The following is a 25,269-nucleotide window of genomic DNA, read 5'->3' on the forward strand; positions in this document are numbered from 1 at the left end:
CTTCTCCGCATTGTCCACAATGGATTTGTTGATTTCAAAATTATCCATAGAGGTTAGTTTCAAAATTGTTCGTTAGATTAAGACTATAAGGCTCATTAAAATGTGATTGTGTGAGTGTTTTATTGTATAGGGATTCTAACCCGGGATTACCCACCTGGAGGTCTAGCGCAGGTACATCCCGGTGACATAAATTTTAAAGTAACATGGATTTTAAAGATTTTCATTCATTCTTCAAGTTTCGTAGAAATACAACGTAAAATATGAAGGTAATAGACACGTGCGGACTATCTGCAACAAGACAAAAATCGTGTCCATTCATAAATAGTTTCAGAAATATTTGAACAGCCTTTTCCAACAGTTCACCTTGATGTCGGTTACCCTAATGCCTTTCTCTACTTGGAAATTATCTTAACTACCGTGTAATATGTACTTAGACTTAAGATACCACAATGGAGTAAGATTCGAAATCCGATTCCATCGTAACATTCTAGAATGTTACAGAATGCGTAGAAATCTTAAGATTTTTATTTCTTCGAACAATAACCGTCCGTAGATCACCTATAGTTAGCAACAAGCAAATTACAATCGAAGAGCACGAATCTGAATTTAAACAGCGAACCAAAGAAATCACGTATGAAAGAAACGTCTGATCCAGTTTACAGTTTAGCAAATACGCGAGCTTTGTTGCTTAGTTTTTGATGCTCGATGTCCGTTCACATTGTGTCAAAATAAATAAATATATATATATATATATATATATAAAAAATATATATATAAAATACGAAACAGAGTCCAATAGACCTGTAAAAAAAAAGAGAAGAGAAAAATCAACGAAATTATAGATAACGAGTAACGCGAGAGGCTAAAGCATTATAGCTGCACGTCGGAAAGCTTCAACGGAATAAGTGTAGAATGGAAGTAGAAAAAGGAAGGGAAGACAGACGATCGTTAAAATGTTTGTCAAATACGATGAAATGGGAAATGTTTGAGAAGACGTCATCCATTCGTCAAAGCCGACGTCGTAAAACGCGGTGTTAACTCAATTTTGTTTGCGAGCGGAGGCAACCGGTTTTTACTCGCGATCTGTCGCGGCTCGCGTTACATCGCGAACATTCGAAAACACGGTAGGTAAAAGCGCAGAAGATTGCGAGAGGGATGGGGAAGAAAAAAAAAAAAAAGAGGTGATTCGTAGCTTTTAATGGCGCGCTCGCGTAATAACCGTTCGGGCGGGAAACCGTTCTATTTTTGTCGCTGGCCTATCCGGTTAAACGCGTCGTCGATATGTCAGAAGATAGCGGAGCAAAGGAATTTCGTATCGAGCGTTCCAGTTCGATGACAAGCGGTGACGTGTTTCTTTTTAGCTTTCGCGCCGACTCGAATCATTCGGCACAGATTTCTGAACGATTTCGGAACGATCTTGTATTTTACGTGCGACTTTATGAATAGATCGAGAAGCCCCGAATTAAAATCTCGTATCGCTAATTACACGTTCGCTTGATCGGCGTAATCGAGCGATTTTCTAACACGGGAATCGACGTTCGAGAGCCATATTTTTTATTGGCGCCGCCGATCGAGGGCAAATTAATCTCCGATGCAGTCGGTTCGATCGCCGCCTAATTTTACCGGCGACGCTGGATTAATTAGGTATGAAATTTAAACTGAACGTTAAATGACAGAGCGAACGAACGGGAAAGGCGAAGGATTTGTAAAACATTCAGGAAGAATCAGATAGAAAGTATTACAAAAATTTCAAATGTTATTACGCGCGATATAATTAGTGTTACGTTTTATTAAAAGGTACTATACGTGTTATTACGGATACGGAAATCTTGACGATAAAAGAGCAATTATTTCCTGAAACCTTCGTTCCGAATTCTCTGCAATTATACATACATATTATAAACAGATTAAGGTGACGCTAATATTTCACGATTAGCGTCGTCGAACGATGCGCGACGCTACGTGGGGGACAGAGAGAATTCTCGAATGTGCGAGACATCGGGCACAGAGAGACAGACGGTCGACGAAAAAAAGAAAGGAAAAAAGGAAAAAATAGCACTCCCTTGTCCGCGTGCAGGCTGCGCAACGATTAGCTCGAATTACAGTCGCTAAAGCATGTCGCTCGGCGCACGTTGCCCGGCCACGGTGTCATTAGCGGGCTCCGGTAATTTCTTCTTCCATTTGCTCCGGCGTACGCGAAATTTTCGTGACGAACGTGGCTCGCGTGTCACCGCTCGTTAAAACTACTCGCCTCGTCTCGTCTTCCATCCGAGGAACACCTCTTTCCCCTGCTGTCCCTTCACGGCCGCGTGTACCCGGGTGTTCTTATTTCTCCTGTTAAATAACGATAAGATTAAGCGTCACCGGGCCGAGTGCAGGAAGGGTAAAGTGATAATAATTGTTTGCAGGGAGTTGAGGCGGAAAGGTCGTCGATGGTTACCACCCCATTCCAAAGGGGATGGAACGTCGGTCGCTTGTAACATGGTGTGCACGCGTGTACAGCGTATACACGCCGAACTGTAGAGCACACACACACACACACACACACACACGCCCGCGCGCGCGCGCGCTCTCTGAGTTCGGAGTCACTGGGACGAAAAGAGGCTGAAGCAGGGTAGGGAAGGGTATCGACATGCTTGGGAGGGGCGAAGAGAGACGCGGGGTGCACGAGACAAGTAAGAGGTCGAGGATGAAACGACTGTTGGCGGTGAGATACCGAGGTCGAAAATGAGAGAAACTAAACGAGCGTGACGAGGATGACGGATGAACCGAAAGCAGGCTAAACTTCAATCTGAGAGGTTCGTGACTACAAACAGGACAAATGTAAACTAACCGAAAAGCGTTGGTCCACGGTGGAAGGCTTTCACCGATTGTAGTTACCATACCGGAACGAAGCGACGGAAGGACGGACGAGAGATTTGAGAAGAGGGAATAACTTTGTTTGCAATATAAAATAAATTTATGTCTGGTTTATATTGTTACTTGTTTACTTTCGGTTTGCAGTTGGAGGGAAGACGAAGTTGGAGAATTGCAGTAGTTTGGTTCGATTCGATTCTTTTCGATAGTCGATTCGAGGTTATAGACCTATAGTGAACGTTCGCACGCGTCGAAACGCAAACGATAATCGTTTGAAAACGATTCCAGATGCCTGCAGGTAATTTAATTTAATAAATGCATCGAGAAGGAATCGCGGTAGCGGCATTCGTTATGAAGCGATCAAATTTGCATGTAATAAAGAGGAAGGTTAACATGGGTTTTCCGGTGCGCGTTAGCGATGTTCAGCGTGTCTGGAGTAATAATTTAATACGCGCACGGCGTAATGCAGCTACAAACTCACCGCAAGATCTACCGCGTGCAAATCTCGTTTTTGTGTAAGTAAAAATGCAAAGCGGATCGCGACGAACGGATTCCTCCTCCTCCTCCCCCCTCCCTCCTCACCCCGCCGTCTAGCTGAAACGTAGTACAGAAAGAGCCCGTCCATGCCGCGCGCGCAACCGACCAGACCGGACGGAAAAGAGACGAACGAGCTAAGAGGCTGATTGTCGGAGGCGCGAAAGCGAGAAAGAGAGGGGACGACCGCGCGGCTGGATGAGAACGAGCGAGACGAGAAAGACGAGCAAAGGGGAGACCACGTGGTGTCGCGGTAAGCAGTGGGAGGGCGTAGCGGGTGATGGTGCGGGAGAAGGAGAGGGAAAAGCTTCCCCTCGACTCTGCGGTTGATTAGTTGATACCCGTCCGTCGTCGAGGGTAGATCGCTCGAAGTGTACGTCTTATGTGTGTGCCGTCGGATATTCGTGTCGTGTAACTACTAACGTGATTCGACACCGCCGTGTACGTGAATGTTCCCCATTCCATGCGCGCGTCGTACGTTGCTTTTTCCGTCGCAGTGTGTATTCGTTGTGAAAACGAGTAGCAAGTGAGTAGTGGCTGCCACGAGAAAGACGAAAGTGACAGTGCTTTGTGCTGTGTGCTCTCTCGCCTCGAGACTCTTCGTTTCTTTCTCTTTGTGCCCTTCTTCGTCCCGGTTCCATTGCTTTGTTTCTTTTTTTCATTGCTGACCAGTGAATAACAGTGCGTACTGGCTATGACCTGGGATACCATCGGATATACCTGAGGATAACGGAGACATATCCATTACTCCTGACAGGACTCCGTCGTGACGGGTGGAAGTAACATAACCTCTTCGAGGGCCTCTGACGATAAGATGTATCCCAGTGCCAGTATAAACGCAGCGGCAGCTGTGGCTGTGGCAGCTGCGGCACGGCACCCGGTAAGTGCTTTTATTTTCTTTTTCTCGCTTGTCGATCTTTTTTTTTTCCTCTCTCCCCGTTTTCTTTCCCTTCTTCTCCTCCTCTTGCGTATACACGCTCGATAGGAATGACTGGCACGACCATCGCGATAAAAATAAAACGGCAAAGGATTTGAAGTATCGAGACATCTCGTATTGAGCTCTACGAGGTGGGGAGCGTTTGGATTTTCGCGTTTAGTCGCGCCGAACCGTGTGATTCGATCCGACGCTACCGATACCAACAACTTTCGATCGTACAAAAGTCGTATAAAATCGCCTACTTTTTACGGAAATTAATTGTGAGCTTCAATAACTATTTATACGCAAATTACAACGAGCGTGTAACTAGCATTTACGCGATGCTTAATCATCGTATTTATAATTATCAGGTCGTGCACGTAATGAAAGAATCGGTTTTTCTGCGAATCGGCAACGTAAACGTATCCTTTTTTCCGCTCCGCACATTTTATATTTTTGTTTATTGTAATTCTTATTTATCGGGATATTATATGAGGAGTGACGAGGCCGATTAACTTGAACCGGTGACCTCGCTATATCTTGCTGTCAATAGCCAACGATTATCAGCACAAAGCAACCGTGAAAACATTCAGATTCGCGGTCAGATTAACGTTCCACCATAACCGATGTTTCCCTCGACATTATCGTGTACTTGCACACCGTGCGTGCGTCCTCCTCGTCGCGGATATTACGACCAAACCGGTGAAATTAAATTTAACCTTCCTCGTTAAAAAGGTTACGACAGACTGGCAATTTTACATGTCGTAAGGAATAAGGTTGTAAAAATTGCACGTGGTAATAAACAATCGTCGCGCGTATTTTTATTTTTTACCTGAAGCGTCTTGAACAGTCAAGCTGTTTTTCCGATGTTTTCGCTATTGAAACGAAACCAAGAAATATTTTCTTTCGATTTGAAATTGTTGTTGGTTTTTTTTTTACGTGAATAGTTCTTGTAACTTTAGAACACTTTGAAACTTTATTTTTGTAACATTGTACAGCACGATTTACTTACGTGAATCACCAGTCGCTTGAGCTGAATGACAAATTATGGAATGTGTTAGTCGAGTGCTCGACAAATATTGAGTGTCAATGTCTTGTGACGAATGTCTGGTTGAAAATCATGGTGAAGCGCGTAAGTGGCAGATCTTGGAAACTTTGATTCGGACACGTGCTTACGATTCTCGTTATAATAAACGTACAACGTTATTTTTCTTACGAAAAACGACAGCATCGAACTGTCTGGCATCGTTATAGCTTTCAAGCGGCAAATGACAAGCGTGCACAAATACCGACTGATTCGAGAAACGGAGCTTAAACGAAAATCAGATACAATTAAGTCAGCAGTATACATCTCGCAATGACTTGCTTTCGATATTTCTATGACACATACATAGGTCGTAATTCTCGTTTCGCCACGGATATCGTCCACGTATCGCGTATCCTCGCGATCGAAAATGCTTCCGATAAGTTTCGTTCGTTGCAGTACCGGTCGGAGCCTCTATCCATGCTAATTCGAGATACCGATATATCGACCGGTATATGGGTGCCAGGTCCATAGACTCTTTCTACCGTCGGATGGATTCTCGTAGCCCATGGTCTATGGTTCCGTCCATTCCCCCTCTCTTCTCCCCCTACTCTTCCCTTTCATGCATCGCCGTTAGTCAAAAGGAATAAAAAAGGCAGACCTGAAAAGTACTGTCAGAATGGATTTTTTTCCCTTCTTGTTTTTTTTATTTTTTTTTTTCGGAGCCGGTCGTCGGAACGGTTGCGACGGCAGGCGAGTCGCGCGCGCGCGAGAGTATACCCGCTCTGCCAGACGGACTCTTTCGGATCGTTAGTCGAATGAATCCGGTCCCGTATTTATTTTCTCTCGATAGTTTACCCACGTTCTGCACCCATCACCCTCTCCACTCTCTCCACGCCCTTCCCTTCGTCGCTGCCTCTATCATTCTCTTCCTGCAAAGTACACACACGCGGCAGAAACTCTGACTCGCGCGCGAGACAAAGTTTGCTCACGCGTCTGTGCGCTAAATACCTATGGCGCTCCTCCTGTGTATAGATACGCGTCCGACGAAATTGACACGAACCTAATTTTTTTCTTTTTTTTTTTTTTTTTGTGTGTGTTTCTACGTCCAGTTTTTTCGGACCTTTAGTCCGAGCTTCGTATTTACTGCGCGTAGCACAGCTACTGAACATGAAAGGGACATGTGTGCGTGGTATTGGTAAACGTGCGGACGTTTGATGTGGAAACGCCTTAAACTTCGCGTGGAAGTTATTTCCGAATTGGTATCCTGTTTACAATCTTTCATTCATAATAAGTAATTGATCTGTGGTTGTTCGAAATTACATCGTGACAGACAAGATTTCGAGATTGATGTACATTAGATTGTAATGTCATACCTCTGGAAGAAGTTCGGGAATTCTTATCTGCCGAAATGTGTCTCGAATTGCGTGTTTTGAAACGTGTGACTCAACTACTCGCTGATTTTATGACAGACCCATACATACGTAAACAATGGCATGCCTGCGTCACATCAGCTTGTCGGTATTTTGTTTCGTTAATAGACCACCGTTATTCCCACCGTATGGGAGTGAGCCACTTATTTTGTTCAATGAAAAAACATTGAATGAGTGAGAAACACCGAGAAGAATTCCTCGAATTGTAGCTGTCAGATAAGATCACGACCCTTGGCTAGTTGATGTTCCACTACTGTATATTGTTTTCATCTAATATACGCGTTCGTTCGATCGCGAGGTTTTCGTATATCTTATGTGTTTGCGTTGCACAGCGCGGGTGCGCTGTATACAGACGGATACACGGACGGTGGCGCAGAAACGGCCGAAAAACGAACGAACGAACGAAACGAAACGAATGACTGAACAGGGGGGACGCAGTTGGGAAAGAGATCGCGAACGAGCGTTGGGGTCGCCGACGGAATAATATTTGGCCGGCGTGCAAATTTCCATTCGGCCGTAAACAGGCCGCGAGCCGAGGCGGAAAAGCTCGTGTCGGGAATACGACGAAAATAAATGCGTGTATCGTGACCGCCGCCGGCCAATATCCGCAATTACATTATGTTTGCTATACCGTGGCACACCGGTTGGCCGACGTATCGACGATTACCGACCGAGCAAACGGCGGGAGTCGAAGGAAGAGTGAGAGGAGGAAAAAAAAAGGGTTCGCGGGAGGGGAGCGGGAAGGAAATAAATCCCGGATAAGAAGGGACGCTTCTGTCGCGTGGAATTATTTGAAACTGCTGGAACATTTCCAATACGGTATATCGAAAGTGGAGCAGATTTGCTGCTCGCTTTAAAAGCCTGGTTTAGGCGATCCATTTTTATTCGACGTTCTGCTGCACAATCGTTTTATTGTCCCGACCATATAACATATGCGCGTCATCGAACACGCTTCTTTCCGTCGCGTACCCCCTCCATCAAAGATTTATAACGCGTTTGATGTGAATGTGCGTTTACTTGAAACTATAGGACTCTGTAAAATTATACAGAAGCAGTTCTGGATTTTTCTTTTTTTTCGTTGGAAAGAAAGGTGTGTAAAAAAGAATTCTATATAATTCCTATAGCATACATACACACATATATATATATATACACACATACATATACAAAAATTAGAGGTTAGAAATTCTTGATTCGTGAAAAATAGTTTTGTGAAGAGGTTATGTTATGAAATAATTGCTGTAGTATATCTACGAACACGAGTTTCGTCGTAAAGATGAAACATTTCAACAAATTCTTTTCGTAAATATTCGCCATATAAACGAGAAAAATTGTAATCTTCGTTACTTCAGCCTATAACTATACTAAGCGCAGCCGTAGAACCTGTTCCTACATAGCCGCGTTTTTATCCGATCGTAAACGATTCTGCGTTTAACCGTACTATCGGTAAGTCGATGGAAGTCGGTTATTCCTGTTTTATCGCCGTAATACGCGCCGTTTACAGGTTTCCGTAATCGATATGGGAGCTGCTTATAAAATCTACCCCGAGGACACGCCGCCTCGTTGCGTCTTTCCACAAGCGTGTTTTATCCATTGTCAGTTCGCCGCTACTTCGGGCAACTTCTCGGTATCTTAGCTTTTTATGTTTTAATCCGGTAATCCTATTAACGTCGAGCGATCGTAAAATTCGAGCCCTCGCTCCAGCGTGGTTATAATTTACAAAAGGGACGAGTCGATTGTTGACAAGTACCTGCAATGTAAACACAGGTGCATGGATCTCAAAAGGCGAGAGAAAGAAAAAAGAGAGAGAGAGAGAGAGAGACAGAAAAAGTAGAAAAAGGTGTATATCTCTGTAGTGACCGGTATGTTTGCCTGTCATTGTCGGTCTCAATTGTTTGGCTAGCTCGTTACACCTGGAACTCCTACTTTTATTGATTCTTCGCAGTTCCAAATAATATTTTTCGAGTAAACGCGATTCGGTCTGACGCGAATGCCGTTCAAAAAGACTTTTTAGCGAAGAGATGGTTGGGCATAGGCGTAAAAGATCTTTGTTCGAGGAGACATTTGAGTCGAGAAAAGTTGGTTTGAAATGTCAATTGTACGACAATCGAAAGGACGACGAATATTATTAATTATTGAGAAAATCAGAGTTTGCTTGGTAAAATACTCGGAATGTTCGAATTAATTTTGTTAATTTCAATGGAGATTAGATTTTTAGTAATGTGAATTTGAAAGGTAATAACTTTGTATATTTTATTTATTTTTTTTACCGTCTTCTTAACGGGATTTTACTTAAGCTCCAAATAGTCTTTCAACATCCATCTAGCGAATTTTTACATCACGTGTGATCAAAAGCTTCGATCAAAGTGCAATTACATTTTCACGCATCTTCATTACTCGCAGAGGTTCTTCTCGTTATCGATCGATCGGATTTAACAAAAGATCGAAATTACGTCTGCCGCGTCACGTCCATTAAATAAAAAACGCAAGGCCAGAGAACGAAGAAGGGATAAAGGGAAAAGCATCCGTCTAAATCGGAGACGGAGGAATACATTTAAAATCGCGAAACGAATTAAATCCCGAACCGGATAATGGAAGCCGGGAGCTTTCTTGTAATTATTATATGGCGATATACGCGAGAACAATTGGTCGCGTCGTATAATTGTCGTCTGGCGTGTGGAAACGAAGAAAAGAGGGAGCACGCCGGGGGATATATATATATATATAAGAGAGGAAGAGGGTTGGAAGAGTGACGTGCAAAGAGAGAGGGAGAGGAAGAGGGATGGTGTGTGTGTATGCTCTGTGTGTGTGTGTGTGTAGGCGGAGAGAGGAGATATATTCAGGCTGGATCAGGGGCGAAATTGAAATCGAGACGAGCGAAACGACGAGATGGCGTTGAGATATGGGGGGGGGGTAGGAGGGCGATGGAGAGGGGGTTGTGAGACGCGAGGAGGGCGGCGAGAGGAGGGGAATGAAGGGATTCGAAGTACGATTGCACGAAATTCGCGGTTCGCACGCTTCCGAGCTTCCGCAGAGACCGCAATATGCATTGGTAATTACACGGGATGAATTACACCGCGGAATGAGCGAAGCGTGTTACGTGTAATTGGCGCGCATTATAAATCTCGCGACGTGCAAATAGCTCTGCACCTCCATTCCGCACGGATCGCCGGCTGCGGTGTCGTTGTCACGACAGAGGATGCCCCGTTCTTTTCCGCGTTACCTTCATTTCCCTCCCGATCTTTCTCTTGGAAATCCTTTTGCGATAATTTATCGCCGCCCGTTATATTGGACGTGCGCGGACGTTGGAAAGTGGAAAACGAGGAAATTTAGAACGAGCCACACGCCACTGGCATGTTTAATGTTTTTAATACGATTCTTGGTCGTTTGAACGAAATTAGACAGCCGACAGTTTTTCTTTCTTTCTTTTTTTTTTTTGTATGAATTATTTTATTAGGTTGCAACGTCTTTAGATCGATGGGAAACGTAGCAGATTTCGTTTCTGGGACGGTTTGTGTAAAATTAAATGCTCTTTCGTCTCGTTTAGCCCAAATAGTTGGAGCAATATAATGAATATGCACGAAATTTGAGTTATTTTCTTTTTTTATGAGGTGAAAGTTGATCATTCCATCGTGAATACTGCTTACAATGTTAATATTGTTTTTTTTTTATATATAAGAGATTCGTTGGTTTTCAATTCTCTTTTTGAAACACCATCATTGAAAATGATAAATAGGTACGTTTGTAAAGATCTCACGTGGAGTACAATTTCGATATTGTTACTGTAAATGACTTGTTTAGAGGTAGAATATTAACGAAATTAGAATATACTGAATAAACGCTGCTTCCTTTGGTGGTGTATTAAAACGGGGACAAATAATTGAGAATCGCCACGGACGTGTTAATACCTTTTTGGAGATACGTGTATTAACTGCAAATATTTGAACTCGACAAAATGAGTCGTGTCAATTTTACTATTGATACTACTCATAAACCTCAATTCATTCGACGCCGCGTCGTCTCACAGTCCTGTTTGAGACATTATCTTCGGAACTTCTTTCCCCCTTATATCGCAGTACCGAATATTTAAAAGAGTCGTTCTGACGGCCTCCGTTTCCCGATCGGTCGGATCTTCCTCGGTCCCTGGAGTTTCGGTGTTTTAAACGACGCCAAACAATCGCGAAGGCGCTAAAAGCCTTTCGTGAATTACTAATTTGCATGGAACGTAAACTCCCGCGGAACGGAATCTCGTCTCGTTAGTCATTGCGAATTTATCGGCGGTGAAGTGAGAAGAAAAAAATAAAAAAAAAATGGAAGGGGGAACAAGAGCGAGGGAAGTCTCTGGTGGCGTGGTTGGACACCGCCCTGGGCTCTTTCTCGAAGCCGAAGAGTGTTACACCTTTCTTCTCTCGGCTCCTCGCATCGTGACTCATTTGAGCGGTCTGGTACTTGACCGAGTTGACACAGGCGGTGTTATTGGCACTCTGGAGGGCCGCCAGGGTTGTTTACGTACAAGCTGTACAAATATTATTTCCGGACAAACTGGCTCGCCGATCATTACGAAACTCCAGGCGGAAAGTTTTAACAGCGCTCCTTCCCCTCCCTCGTTTCTCCGCCGTCTTTCCGCCACCTTTCCTTTCCGTTCCGTTCTCCAGACGATACTTTAAACTTCTAGACGTGGGGATCGATCGTTAGGATCGACCCCTGGGACGACTACTCTGAGAGCCCCGGTGTAGTACTCGAGAATTTCGAACAGCGGCGAGGGAAAGAGGCAAAGAGGAGGAACGAACGTTTGCGGTCTGGCAATCGTCGAACGATCCGTTTCTTTCTTTATTTTTCGGTCCGTGCGATCGTTGTTCAATCCCGCGAAACTCTCTCTTTCTCTCTCTCTCTCTCTCTCTCTTTCAGGATAAAGTCCAATAGCTTGATAGTTTTTGGATGCTAGAGGAGGACCCTCGAGAAGGATAATACGAGTGTCTATCGTGCGTCTCAATTGGTTCTGTTATATTATGAATTGCTAGCTGAGAGATAATGTAAAGTTCAGAGAGTACAAAGCATTTGAATATTATTTTAATATTTTATAAAAATATAATATTTATTATTGCAATAATATTATAGACATATAATAATATTTTAATATTTAATTAAACTTGCTAGACCCGACTGTCACGATTATCTTTGTGAAATAAGAGAATCAGTCTAAAAAAACGTTTGTTTATAGAAAGAACAAGACGTTCAGATAGATAGAATGTGAAGTCACCTTAACCACTTGCGCCTGGCAACTGATTGCGGACCGTAACGAGTGACCGAGCCGTATACAATAATTTGTCGCTTTCTTTTTTTTTTTGAACTCGTCGGTACGATATCACTGGATAGAAATTACTGCGAAGTAATAAATTTATTATTTGTTTCGCCTATTTCGTTTTTACTTAAATATACTTAGAACTGAGAAAATATTACAATGTTGAAACAAAAAATTCTCGACGTGCGTCATTCCAGCGCAAAAGGTTAATGTATGAGAGATGTTAAAAATGGGCTCGCTGAATATTGAGGTTTACTATACAATGGATTTAAACTAGTCTTGTAACTTTTATCTCGAATTTATTTTCAGGCTTGAACAATATTATTATCGCGATGCGAAAATTTCAAAGTGTTTCGTAAAACACACACGGTGTACAAATGTTTGAATACTTCCGTGAGTTTATATAGGATTCAGTATTTTCTCTATTTTCTCTATTTTCTTTGACAACGATCATTGAAAGCGTAATAAGTTTTTGTGCGTACAGTTTTGTCTACGTTCGTCACGCTTTACGATTGTTCTTAATACTCGGATAAACTTTTCGAATATAGATGTTGATACTGTGCAAACAGGTATGAGAGCCTCGGAAGATTCTAATTACATAAAGCAAAGCGATGATGACGCATCTTTGTACAAAATTCAGTCCATAGAATGGTGAAGTTAAATTGAACGGTCAGAGTAAATAAAAGATAGATATATTTATACGTTATGTTACCGAAAACAATTAGACGATCGCCTATTCAAACAACGTTATCGGCTGAGAAAACGAATTCTTTAATTATTCTACATGTCAAATAATTAACACAAATATTGTCGCGGCAAATAAGATTAATCTCTCGTCCTTGACACTTGGTTAAAAATCAGGCACTTGCGCTATCAAGATTGTCCTATTCTGTGTCACTCTAGTATAAACTGTATCTTACTTGATTGTACGAGATAACAAATTACACGAATTAAGAATGTGCAAAGCTACAAACAAACAAAGCAAACGAGCGTTATCGCTAGTAAAATTTTCAAACATTTTGCACTTTGATACGTCTTTGTCAATTAATTTTTATAATCGCCAAGCTTAATTATGTCACAGCAATTGCAAGCAGAACGAATGGAGTTATATACCTTTTGGTTCTAGTATCTTTCCTCAAATCCTTCTCTCAGACATAAAGTATCAAGCTAAATAATCTTTTTACGATTGCCTACTTAAATCTTTCCAATTTTGGAGCAAACACATGTAACGTCTGTCTGTACCTGTTCGAGCGGTATATATCTATTGCGAAGCACGCCTTGAAAGATAGCGTGAACAATGAAACACAGGTGTATTGCAATATTTACAAGATGACTGTCGCTTTAAAATCCCATCACGTCACGATGCTCCAAAATTCACCGAGTTGTAACCTCTCCTTCTTTTTCTGTTCCAACAATTACGATCAGCCTTACATAACATTTCGAGAGATAACATCACGCGAAAGGAATAATCCCGATTTGAAATATCACAAGAATCCGCGTGTGTCGTTTTCGCGGATATTGCCCGGAATAAATCAGATCTCGGTTGGAATGTCTTTATCGACGCGAGGAGGGAATATTACTCGGGGAAAAACGTAGAGAACGCGCGATCTCTGGCTTACAGCTGGGTTTGTCTAAAAAATTTCAGACGGTTCTCTCTGGTGAATCTCGGCCAACAAGTGACCGACCGCCGCGCCCTCCTTCTATTGTTCTCCCGCGTCTCTCGCCCCGCCATTTGTATTCGCCGATAGCCTCCAACTCCTCCCAGAACGCCTTTGCTTACTCTATCTTTTTGTCTAGCTCCTTACGATCGTTTCGCGATGTCTGCTCTTGTTTCCCTGCACATTTGTTTGATAAATCACTTCGCGATTGGATATCGAGGATTGTTTCTTTTATTTTTTAATCGTTGAGTTTGAAAGGAAGAACGGGAATGAATACTATATGGCGAGTGATTTCAGGTTCGCTCATTTATTTATTTTTTTTTTCTCGTTTCATAGTTAATTCTACTTTCCTCGAGTTTACATGTTTCGAAATTGATACTACGTTACAACAAAAATGTGTCATTGAAACATACATATATTTTAACCTCTTGCGCTGAAATGACGTGCCACGCACGTCGAGAATTTTTTTGTACCAAATTGCAGCATTTTCCCAGTTTTAAGTATATTTAAATGTAACCCAGGCAAAACAAACGATAAGTTTATTACTTCTCGACCATTTCCATCCAGCGATATCGTACCGACGAGTTCAAAAGTAAAAGAAAGCGATGAATTATTGTATATATACCGGTTCGGTCACTCGTTATGGTCCGCGAACCAGTTGCCAGCGCGCAAAGGATTAAATGTTTGGTTTCAACGTCATTTTGTGATTCTTTTCTTATATATTTGTATATATTTCTTATGTATATTTATATTAATAATATAAATATTAATGTAAGTAATATTAGTAAATACTTACCTTATATTTTTTTTTCTTATATATCTTTTCTTATCTACGCTTCTTGTGAATAAAGTGTTGCAAAAAGAAGAACATAACGTGATGAAGAAGTGAGGAGAACAGCTCTGGTTTTATTATGGTTAGCTAGCTTTCGACGATTCAGTTGTTCCACAAGATTTCATCGCGCGTGTGACGTTATTAGATTCGAGCGCATTTGCGCAGCCACGTTTTAAAAAGTCAAGACATTTCTCGAGCGAGATTCTTCGTCGGAACGCATCATCTCCCGGGTTTCTGGCTAATTATACGAGTTTTGTCGATCAAGGACAGGTTGGCAACGACCACTAGATGATAATCTCTTCGTTGCGAATGCTACTCGGGGACACTGATGCGAATTCTTGGGTAACAGCGTCCGTCCAATAACGAGCGTCGGTTGTCTACCGATTGGAAATTTATCGCGTGAATTTCGTAGTTCGTTTCGGGCGGTTTTCTTTTTCTTTCTCGAAGAAGTTTTTCCCGATCTCGTTACATTTGAAGATTCCTGTATATTTTTGCCGTCAAGATTAACTCGTCTGTTATTTAAAGTGATTCTGAAGTAGCCAGTTCAAGACAGATTTGTCACACTTCCGATCAAGACTTGAAATTTATCGATTTGAAGTTATTATCGGCGCGTAGTTACGCTTAAAAGTGAAAGTCTTCATTCACACTTGCATCTGTGTTAACTTACCCGACAGAAATCAAGCTAGATATATATGGGTAATCATAGAATTGCAACTTTAATAATTAAGCAACTTGAATATTTTTCTTTTCAATATTTCATTACTGGAAAGCATCGTCATGAACGTGTGCAGAACGAGCCCACAGCCAGACACTCGCAAGTAGAATAAATCCGTTCATAATCAGACATTCACAAGTAGAATTAATCTATTTGTAATTAGTAACTCGCAAGAGTTTATCATTTATAGCTGGATACGAATGAGCCCGTTTGTAGTCAAGAATGAGTTTATACCGAATAGTTTTCACCTTAGATGTTATGTTCAGTTTTAAAACAGCAATTAAACGAAATTCATTAATACATTGAGTATCATTCATTCTTTTTCTTTTTCTTTTCTTCATTTAAAGAGACCAAATTTGAGTACAAATGATTTGCAACAAGTTGTGGTCAACGTTATCAAGATTTTTTGGATGCGTGTAATTCTATAAGTTCTTGTGCATTAGCGATTAAATGGGATAAACGGTGAACGTGCGTATATTTGTTTCGGATAAAATCCGGCCTTAAATTCTCAAAAAATGAATCAAACGTCGAGCAAACGTTCGCCCGGATTTACCGCTCATTTTTCCCTCTCTAATTAAATTCGTTAATGAGTTTAATTAAATTTATTTGCGCCAAGTGGATTGCGACGAGCTGCTCGCGACTCAAAAATTCATTGTTAATCGGTGGTTGCGGTACGCGTTCACGTGGACAGGTCCACCGAGAAATCGGTCCAGCGTACAAATCCCTTGGCTGTAATTGTTGCAAAATATACAAACAGCCCTGCGCTAGCCCGGAACAGCTGCATTACCAAACCAATTCCGCACGTAGCTGGGAATCCCTGCAAAAAGGCACAACCTTTCACATCACCGCTGCAGAATTTCGTCGATTAAGAGGTTGCTCTGCTGCGAACGAGTTAGTTTCAATTTATCTTCGGATTTTTTTTCTTTACCCTTTTCTTTTTTTTTTTTTTTTTTTTTTTAAAGCCCGACGATAGGATGTCGTAACTTCAATATTTGTAGTTTCAAAGGAGAATTTGAAATGCAGCCCAGTAATGTGTACGATCGACTTTCGGACAATTTTAGAAAGTACAATGTTTAATCTCGCTTCAGTGGATCAATATTATCGTCTCTATTTTAAAATAGATTACAATTATTTAAAGATGGATAGTTATTGGTGTCAATTGAATTATCGTTTGTCGTGCTTTCCTCTGCTGGAGTAAATTTATCCGAAAAGATATTGAGCGAGTTTGTTTTAGTCGTCTAAAATGAACGATTCAGAGTTTATTCCTCATCCCTCTGAATACGAATGTCGTACCAAAATAAACAATATAAATAAATATCCTATAAAACTCATTAAGCCCAGTTAAGCAGAAGGAAATAGGTACTTGTATAAATTTAATATAAATATCGTTCCGAAGATTAGAAATTCGATTTGATAATCAAGTTGCGTTACAACAGTAATTACAATGATATTTCAAATGTTTTAATACAATAGCATTACGTAGATAGACGTCTTTATTATTCAAATTTGTGCGACGCCGCCAGTTCTTGTAACTAGCCATTTTAAAATTTCAGTTCGAGCGAAAGACTCGCTTTACAAAAAAAAAAAGAAAATAAAATTTCGTTCGAGGATCGCGACTTTTTCAAAGCGTATTCGTGAAGTTTAAAGAATGAAACGCTTCGGTTCATTTCGCGGTAGCTGGATGTTTCTACCAAAAGCGAGGCAGCACTTTTTTCTTTATTCTTTTTGTTTTTTTTTTTACACCAATTAAGCGTATCGTCGAGGCGGACGTTCGCACAGCTTTACAAACGCATCGTTGAAGCGCGGATTCGGAAAATAACGTAACCGAGTCACGGTAAGTTACGCCTCGGCGCGTAATCTTGGGCCAGTCATTTATTTTATCGCGGTGCACGTTCGCCAAGCTTACTGACGACTTTTTATCGATGTGATTAAGATGATGATTAAATCGATTCCCCTCCCCTCCCTGACGATCTTTTGACCTGCGGCCGGCTCGTTGAAATAATCGTCAAAGCAATGTTTCCACGAGTTGGGGAGAAGTGCGATACAACGTCCACGCGTTTCATTCTTCCTGCGAGGAATTTTTTGTCGTTATTCCATGCTGTGCAAAATCATCGATGGTTATAATAATAAAGAAAATACAATAAATGTAATACTACCAGTTCTTAACTATTATTGTAACTAGCCATCAATATAACAATGTTATATTGATATATTAATAAATATGTATAAAATAATAAAGATAATATAATATAAAATATATATATATATACACAATAAAAAAATAAAGAAAATACAATAAATATAATACTACCAGTATTATAACTATTATTGTTATAACCATCGATATAACAATATTATAATAAATATGTATAAAATAAAAGATAATATAATATAATATAAAAAATATATATATATACAATAAAAAAATAAAGAAAATACAATAAATATAATACTACCATTTCTTAACTATTATTGTTATAACCATCGATATAACAATGTTATATTTCAATATTATAATATAATATAATATATATTGTAATATAATATAACAATATTATATTACAATATCATATGTTATAACAATAATAATAAAGAGAACATAATACACTACCAGTTCAAAAACCAGTTCTTAACTGAACACGCAAAGTTTTAACAGCATTAATCTTTAACTTTATTACGATTGGATATATCGCTGTTTCTGTTATCAATTGTCGGTAAAAAAATTTTCCTGCAATTCAATTTTGATTGAATTAAAACGCGCGATGTTCGCTCGCAGAACGTTCGTTCTTCGTCTTTCTTTCGTCAGTTTGACGCAAGAGACATTTCCTCTCTCTTTGCATAAGTTCGTGAAGTGAAAGATGTTTTAGAGGTTAGGGGAGGTAGTTTTTGAGCCAGGTCTGTCCCGCGCCAGAAAACATTGAAGTAACCGAGCATTGTCGGCGCGATAATACGGGCTAATTTGTAAGGGGCAGCGAAACGTTGGAATCAAGAGGACCATTGTCAGCCGGAGTCCTTGGTGGAACATGTCGAACAAAGCCCCCCCACCGACTAGTGTCCTTAAGATCGCCTCATTGTTCACGGACCCGTGAGTTCTCTTCCACGCTCCATGGAGCGGCCGTTTAGTTAGAAATTGCCGATATTATGCGCTCGGCACTTCTTCCTTTGCGGGGTAACGGCAGCTAGAAAGAGAGAAAGAAAAAAAAAACAAGAGAAGAAACGAGAGATCTCGCGTTGTTTGCCAGCCACTGTGTGTCAAATATTTGTCGACGCCAGAGTCTTCGAAATACAAACCGGATCGACGAGATCTGGGATTAGTTCTCACACGTTTGCCGGTTAATGAACACTCTTGCGCGTCACAGTTCAACGTTCCCGATAATTTTCGATTATTTTATCTGCCGTCGGGTGGCAAGCCTGCCAAGGCTTCTGTTTCAAGGGTTTACTTTATTTCAAAACACATCGTGAATTTTACCAATTAATTAATAGATTACGCAAGGCTGTCACTGGAAAGAAATTCGTTGAAGGAAAATGATATCGACGATTATCGGGCGATAGGTGGCGCAGGTACGATATTATTGTACATTAATGCGTTTGCTATTTTATCTCGATGTTTTAACGTCAAGCGTGCTCGAAATTCCGTGTTTTCAGTTCGGGTAATAATACAGATCGGAGAAACGATTCTTTCTGTTGTTTCAAAATACCGATCGAATTCGGAGTTTTGAGAAGGATCACAGAGGAGTATACATGTTCAGATCACGTGACGACAGTGCGAGTTTCGCAAAATATTCTACAAATATCGCAGCGAATTAATTCGGAGAAATAACTTTTACCGAGAGATAACTTTTTTTTTTATTTAATTCCGCGATTTCGCGTCTTTGCTCGTATCGAATAATCATCGCGCGATATTGTAATCGCGTTTGTCACGATTCCGAGAGAAATGTGAATGATTAAATTACAGAAAAACGTGAATTATTAAATTACACACGTTGCAAAATATCAAACGCGTGTGAAATCTTGTATTTGCGTCGAAATAAAAATATCCTCGGTGAAATGTAACGAATTATTTCCCCGTGGCAAAAAGAATCAATGGCACACAATGGTTATATGCAAGTTTTGCATATTATTTGCGCCGTGTTTCAAAGATTTTTACGAATCTCGCACCTTTCGTTCTCTGTCACGCCTAATTGTTAACGTGATCGCTTCACAATTATCGCTCTTCACGCTCATTCTCTCTAATTTATCATTGCTGTATCCCACGCGATGTTCGCCGCTGCGCACTTATCGGCTTCGTTCGTTGAATTTCGATCTCTCTCACTTCGAATTCGTTGTAGTCGTTCTCTCACTCTGATTAACAAATTTATTCTAACCAAACATCCGTGATTTCATCCCCCCTGTATAGTAATAATAATAATAATTAAAAAAAAAAAAAAAACACGCCGTGAATTCAAGTTATAAAGAGCCCCCTTTGGTGCAATTATAATTCGCGTCAATAACTTGATCATCACCCGATCATCGTCCCTTTACGGTACAGGACCTATACTTTGTCCAATAAAAGGAAAAAGGGAGAAAATAGCCGTTCTCGCGATAAAAATACAAAACGATACAAAAAAGCTGCGCGAGCAGTTCTTCACCTCGCGTTGAAATACACAACTAGCGAAGCTTTCGCTCTACGTTCTCTCTGTCTTTCTCTCTCTCTTTTTCTCTCTCTCTCTCTCTCTCTCTCTCTCTACGTTCAGCGTCGAACACGAGAATCAGAACTCGGTTCCGCTCGTCGTATAATTAAGAAGGAAACTGGAAGTTTTAAGCAAGCCGGTGAGTAGGTGAGAACAACAGGGTTGCGCCATGAATAGCTTGTGTTCTCCCCGGCAGGCGAGTTTCCTGCACCGGCCGGTGTGGATTATTGCGAGGGGGTTGGAATCGACTACGAAATTGAAGGGCTCCGGGCAATTTGGGACGGTCCGCCCTAAAACTGCCGTCAATTTCCGCGTTAATGGCCGAATTCGGGAAATGGTACTTGGACCCTCGTCACCATTAAAATGCCTTAGGTACGGAGTTTCGTATCGTGACTCTCTCTCTCTCTCTCTCGTAGACCGGGATTTTTTCTTCGCGGCAAGGTCGGAAAGCAGCCGAGTCGATTTCACGGCGAGGGAACCCTCCCCGGAGGTCTTTCCTCTCTCGACGCGTATCGATTACTTATTTCGAACGTCGAGTCCTGATTACAAATTAAAATCGTGCCTGGCATTTAACCCGGAGGACCGGGCCGCGACGCCGCTTCGCCTTCGCGGGGACGTGTTTCAACTTTTAAAAGACCAGAGGTGCTTAATCGCGAGCACGTCATCGTCGTCGCCGTCATTATGTAGGTACCATTATTCTTGCCTGGTTGTACGTTCGTAGCTCTTTCTCTCTCTATATATATATATGTGTGTGTGTGTGTGTGTGTGTGTGTGTGTGTGTGTGTGTGTGTGTGTGTGTGTGTGTGTGTGTGTGTAGAAAAAAGAGAGAGAACGGGTATTAGAAAAAAAAAAATTGAACGCGAATCGGTGATCGCGTTTCATGCGTCATCGAATCCTTTTTCTTAATGCAATCTCGTACTCTGGCGCGCGTTTATTCGCGGTTTTATGCTCTCGCCCGGGCTAAACGAGCGCAATCGAAGCCAACGAGAACACTTGAGCGTCTGTGTGCAGTCGGCGGTACAAGGGGGTGGAGGAACGTTTTCATCGGGTCGCGAAAAAAATTCAATCGCGCCTCCTCGTCATATACATAGATATACGCGGTGGTTTGCAGTGATTGTACACGTGTAATGCACACACAGGCGTGTGCATACCTATATTTATAAACACACGCTTGCGCGCATATATATACACAAACGTAAATACACCATCGCACACGCAGATGTAGATGGTATATTATATCAATAGGTGAGAGACAGTTCCTAGCCACAGTGTGACTACATCCACACAGACGCATGCGCGGTTGTACACCGGCGAATACGCGAGAGCGCGGAAACGCACGCACGCACGCACGCACGCACGCGCTATGCCTTGTGTACATTGTTCGCAATAATGAGGAGTTTGCACAGACCGGGATCCCGACGTTCTTCAAACAAGGAGAGCAAGGACAAACAGCCCTATATGGACGGATGGACAAACACACTCAGCCACGAATCACACACCGCGCCAGCAGGCCCGCGCGACATGCGTATTGCGTGCTTATGTACGAGGGGCTAAGCCTGTGGAGACGCGCGCGCGTGTGTTTTGTGTGTGTGTGCTTGTGTGCGCGCGCGTCCGCTCACGAACGAAGCCTCTTCACCGCTCCCACCACGGAAACTATCGACCATCACCCTCGCTCAACAAGCACCATAAGCGATATGGTGGCTAATATTTGCCGGGCTAAGCACACAAATACAATACAGTACTGTTTACCCATTGCCAGTGGTGCTCAACCGTTTTGATCGACGCTGCGATACCCACAGGCCCCGTTTGTAATTGCGGTTCTCTCCGTTTCACGCACTGTTCGTCGTTTATCTCTCTTCCCCTCTCTCTCTCTCTCTCTCTCTCTCTCTCTCTCTCTCTCTCTCTCTCTCTCTCTCTCTCTCTCTCCCCCGCGGACGTGTGTAATGTTGCACCACCGCGTCGATTTGAAATGGGAAGCGCGCGTTTCATTATGAATCGATCGATGCCATATGGGCTGGTGCGACCGGTTTGTCACGTTGTCCATGCTCGACAATCTTGATTTTATGAAGATACAGATCATGTTGAGCATCGACTTCTTTTCCTCCTTATTGCTTTGTCCGGGCATGTATCGTTGTTTGTTCAAGTACATACGTATCGTTGATTTCAGGGAAAGAGATTCGAGCGTTTAATCATGTACGTACATGTTCGTGGGTGTTGCGTTACGTGTTACGTCAATATTTCAACACTTTTTTATTTTATCTTACAGAGCAACTGTAAAAGATCAAATGTAATAGTCGTCATTTATATATTGGCTGTACTTTCCAAGTACATGTATCGAATCAAAAATTGTACTTTTCTTATCGACACGGCCATCCAGAGGACGTACTCGAGATAAGCGATAGACGATCAAGATCGATTTACGGTGTTTGTAAAACAGCCTTTATCACAATATCGATCTCTCGATAAAATGTTTCCCGGATATGATTTTCGAAGTTTCGATATCGCTGAGATATTCTCGACAACTCGGTTAAATATGTCTACGTGCCGATAACGATTGTTCACGGTTTATCGATGACGTTAATTCTACATTGAATTTCAAGTGGAGGCCTAAGCAGAAGTTCGAGAAATCCATACGAACGTATATAATTTTAACTCATTCGTACCGATAGAATTTGAAACGAATTCCGATTATTATTTATCGCTAGTCACCGGTTGCAAAGAAATATTGGCAACGGTAGCGCCGATACCGATTCTCCGAAGGCCGCCTTTAAACCGTAGCCATTTTTTTCCATCGGTCGAATCGTTTCGTTTCGGAGGAACATTTCTGCGAATCGGACGATTTTACGCGGGAACATGGCCCCCGGTCCGGTGAATTTCTTTTTTGCCAGCAGCTCGACCGCAGGCAGCTCGCTATCGAAAACGAGCTTCTCGCATTCACCGCTTCCTTTTGAACTGCGAAATTCTCAGCGAGCAGCCGCGAGCCAGCCAGCATCCTGGCGTGACGGTTAGGTCAGCTGGTCGGTGGTTTGCGAACTATCTCAATTTGCCTAAGCCGCAACCGCGGCGACCACGGGAACCGCAACTTCCCTCATCCGTGGCCACCTTTGCCCCTCTTTCTCCGCAATTTCAGCCGTTCTCTATCCCACCCGCAACGATCTTCTTTCCCCTTTCCACCTTTTGCTTCTCTGTCTCGCCGAATATTCCCCTCTTTCTTTCTCTCTCTCTCTCTCTCTGTCTCTGTTCTGTGTCTGTCTCTCTTCTGTCTCTGTCTCGAGAATTTAGCAACTAGCTAGTCTCCGTGAGTCGGCGTAACCTCTGACCACAGACCCTCGCGTCGAGAGGGCGACACCATCGTGTACTTTGCTACTAGTACTTAGTAAGCTCGAGCGATTTTAATGATAGACTGAGGCTAGGTTATTCGAGGATATTTCAGGCAAGTTGAGCAATTTACCTCGTAATTTTTTTTTTTTGCTACACACGCTCGCGTACGTTTGATCGTTCAATCTGTTGTTATCCGCGACGAACGTGATAAACAACGAAATAACTCGTGTGCTTACATGGGCAACTTGACGACCGCAGTTTTCTACGATATAACCTCTACGGTATAACTTCTGCTTGTCAAAAGGTAGAAAGTTTGTTCAACCAATGCTAATATTTCCAGTTGTAATTATCGTGATTCAGTAGCGTGTGTATACTCGTGTGGATGTTATTCAAACAATACCGGTATTTCAATCATTTTCTCAATCGTTTTTTTTTTTTTTTTTCTTTTCATATCTTTCCTCGCCGAGCCTAAACATTTCAGTGACGTTTCGTATCCTCGTTTCCTTATGCGTTAAGGCTTATACGACTTAAACAACTTTGCTATTGCTGGGCTCGAGTACGAATTCAAGCGAGCAAGACAGCATTCGAGAATAAAGACGAGAGAATAGCGGAGATTCCGCGAGCAGAATTACGAATAACCGCGACTCCGCCGCGAGAGAGAAAACTACTTTCATCCCGCGACTCGGTGTATAAGACAAGAGATTGAATTCTTTCGGGATTGTTGTGCTCACTGTATCGAGCGTAGAAATTGCGGTTTTCTCGCAGCTCGATGGCCAAGGAAGATTAGCGTGTGTCGTAATGTGTAGTGTAAAGGTGTTAGTTCGAATGGAATTGCCTTATACGAAACGATGGTCAGTATGGACGAAGCTATTTTTGGTGTTCGATTGAGGTTAGAAAAAAAAGAAAATGGCGGCGAGGAAAGTTGGCGCATGAGTCGGAGTTCGATGTGTATTATCAAGTATGTGTTTTTATATTTAAGTAGATTCTTGATTTGATATTGTACGTGAGATTGTTCATTTACGTGCTTGCGCAATTTTTTAATCGGCGCGCTTTATTCGGATCATTTAAATCGGTCTTATCGTTACAGTCTGTTTATAGTAAAGCCGTCGAGATTGCGATTTGTTGAGATATTTGAAAAATATCGATTTTTTTAATATTTCTGAGAAAAAAAAACGTAAACTACTATCGAGTGTAGGTTACAATACACGTTGCTGGTGTATGTATTGTCAAGATTAAGAGCTTGTAACATTTTTTTTTTTAATCGAACTAATAATACAATCTGTTCTACTAACCTGATTCGTTTCTCTTATTATCAAATATCAAGAAAACGTGTAAAGCATGTTGATCTTAAACTTTATAATTTTGTCGTTTGAAGTAATAATACACGTTATTTTGATAAAATGCGACGTTTCTTTTACTTTAAACTCCGTCTTAATTTATAAAGTTTCACGAGATACTATGTAGTAAGAAAACTCGATATCGCGAATAAACCTTGCAGATATCGCGCGTACTTGTCGATAAGTTAGAGATATATGTAATTGAGACATATATATATATAGAGCTTCTTGTTTTAAATAGACTTATTTACTCACTCCATTTTACTAATAGAACAAGAATTTCCTCTTTGTATGCTTATAGCTTTTATCTGATTATGAAATATATCACTGTGAAGGATATCACGTCTGGAATGAGATATCCGCTTGTCGCGATAACTGCCTGTCAAACTATTTATTAACGGTATTAACCATGTATTTTTGGAACGAAGAAAAGATTAGCAATACCAAAATTGTAATTGAGAACTCGGATATAACTCGCGGTTTTCATTGTATATTTGCAACCATGGAAATATTTGGGTATCAACTCGTTACATTTATTGGAAAACTCTTTATTTAACATTTCAATGCCAACGAAATGATAGATTTTATAATAAAATGAACTGGTGAAATAAAAGCGGTGATAAATTTATTTTATGTCTGCTAAATATTAGCTTAAATTTGATAAAAAAAAA

The 25,269-nt window shown here is 41.5% G+C and overlaps 1 protein-coding gene across 1 annotated transcript in view; it reads left to right on the forward strand.

The window, feature by feature from the left end:
* The first annotated feature begins 3,734 nt into the window (after nt 1-3,734).
* LOC122536710 overlaps nt 3,735-25,269 on the forward strand; it is a 45,204-nt gene continuing 23,669 nt past the window's right edge. Inside the window, exon 1 of the mRNA XM_043669286.1 lies at nt 3,735-4,270. Coding sequence (XP_043525221.1) covers nt 4,205-4,270 — 66 coding nt within the window. The 5' untranslated portion in view covers nt 3,735-4,204. The remainder of the gene's footprint in view (nt 4,271-25,269) is intronic.

Source organism: Frieseomelitta varia, unplaced genomic scaffold (genome assembly GCF_011392965.1).
Source record: "Frieseomelitta varia isolate USP_RPSP 00005682 unplaced genomic scaffold, Fvar_1.2 scaffold_867, whole genome shotgun sequence".
Lineage (NCBI taxonomy): Eukaryota > Metazoa > Arthropoda > Insecta > Hymenoptera > Apidae > Frieseomelitta > Frieseomelitta varia.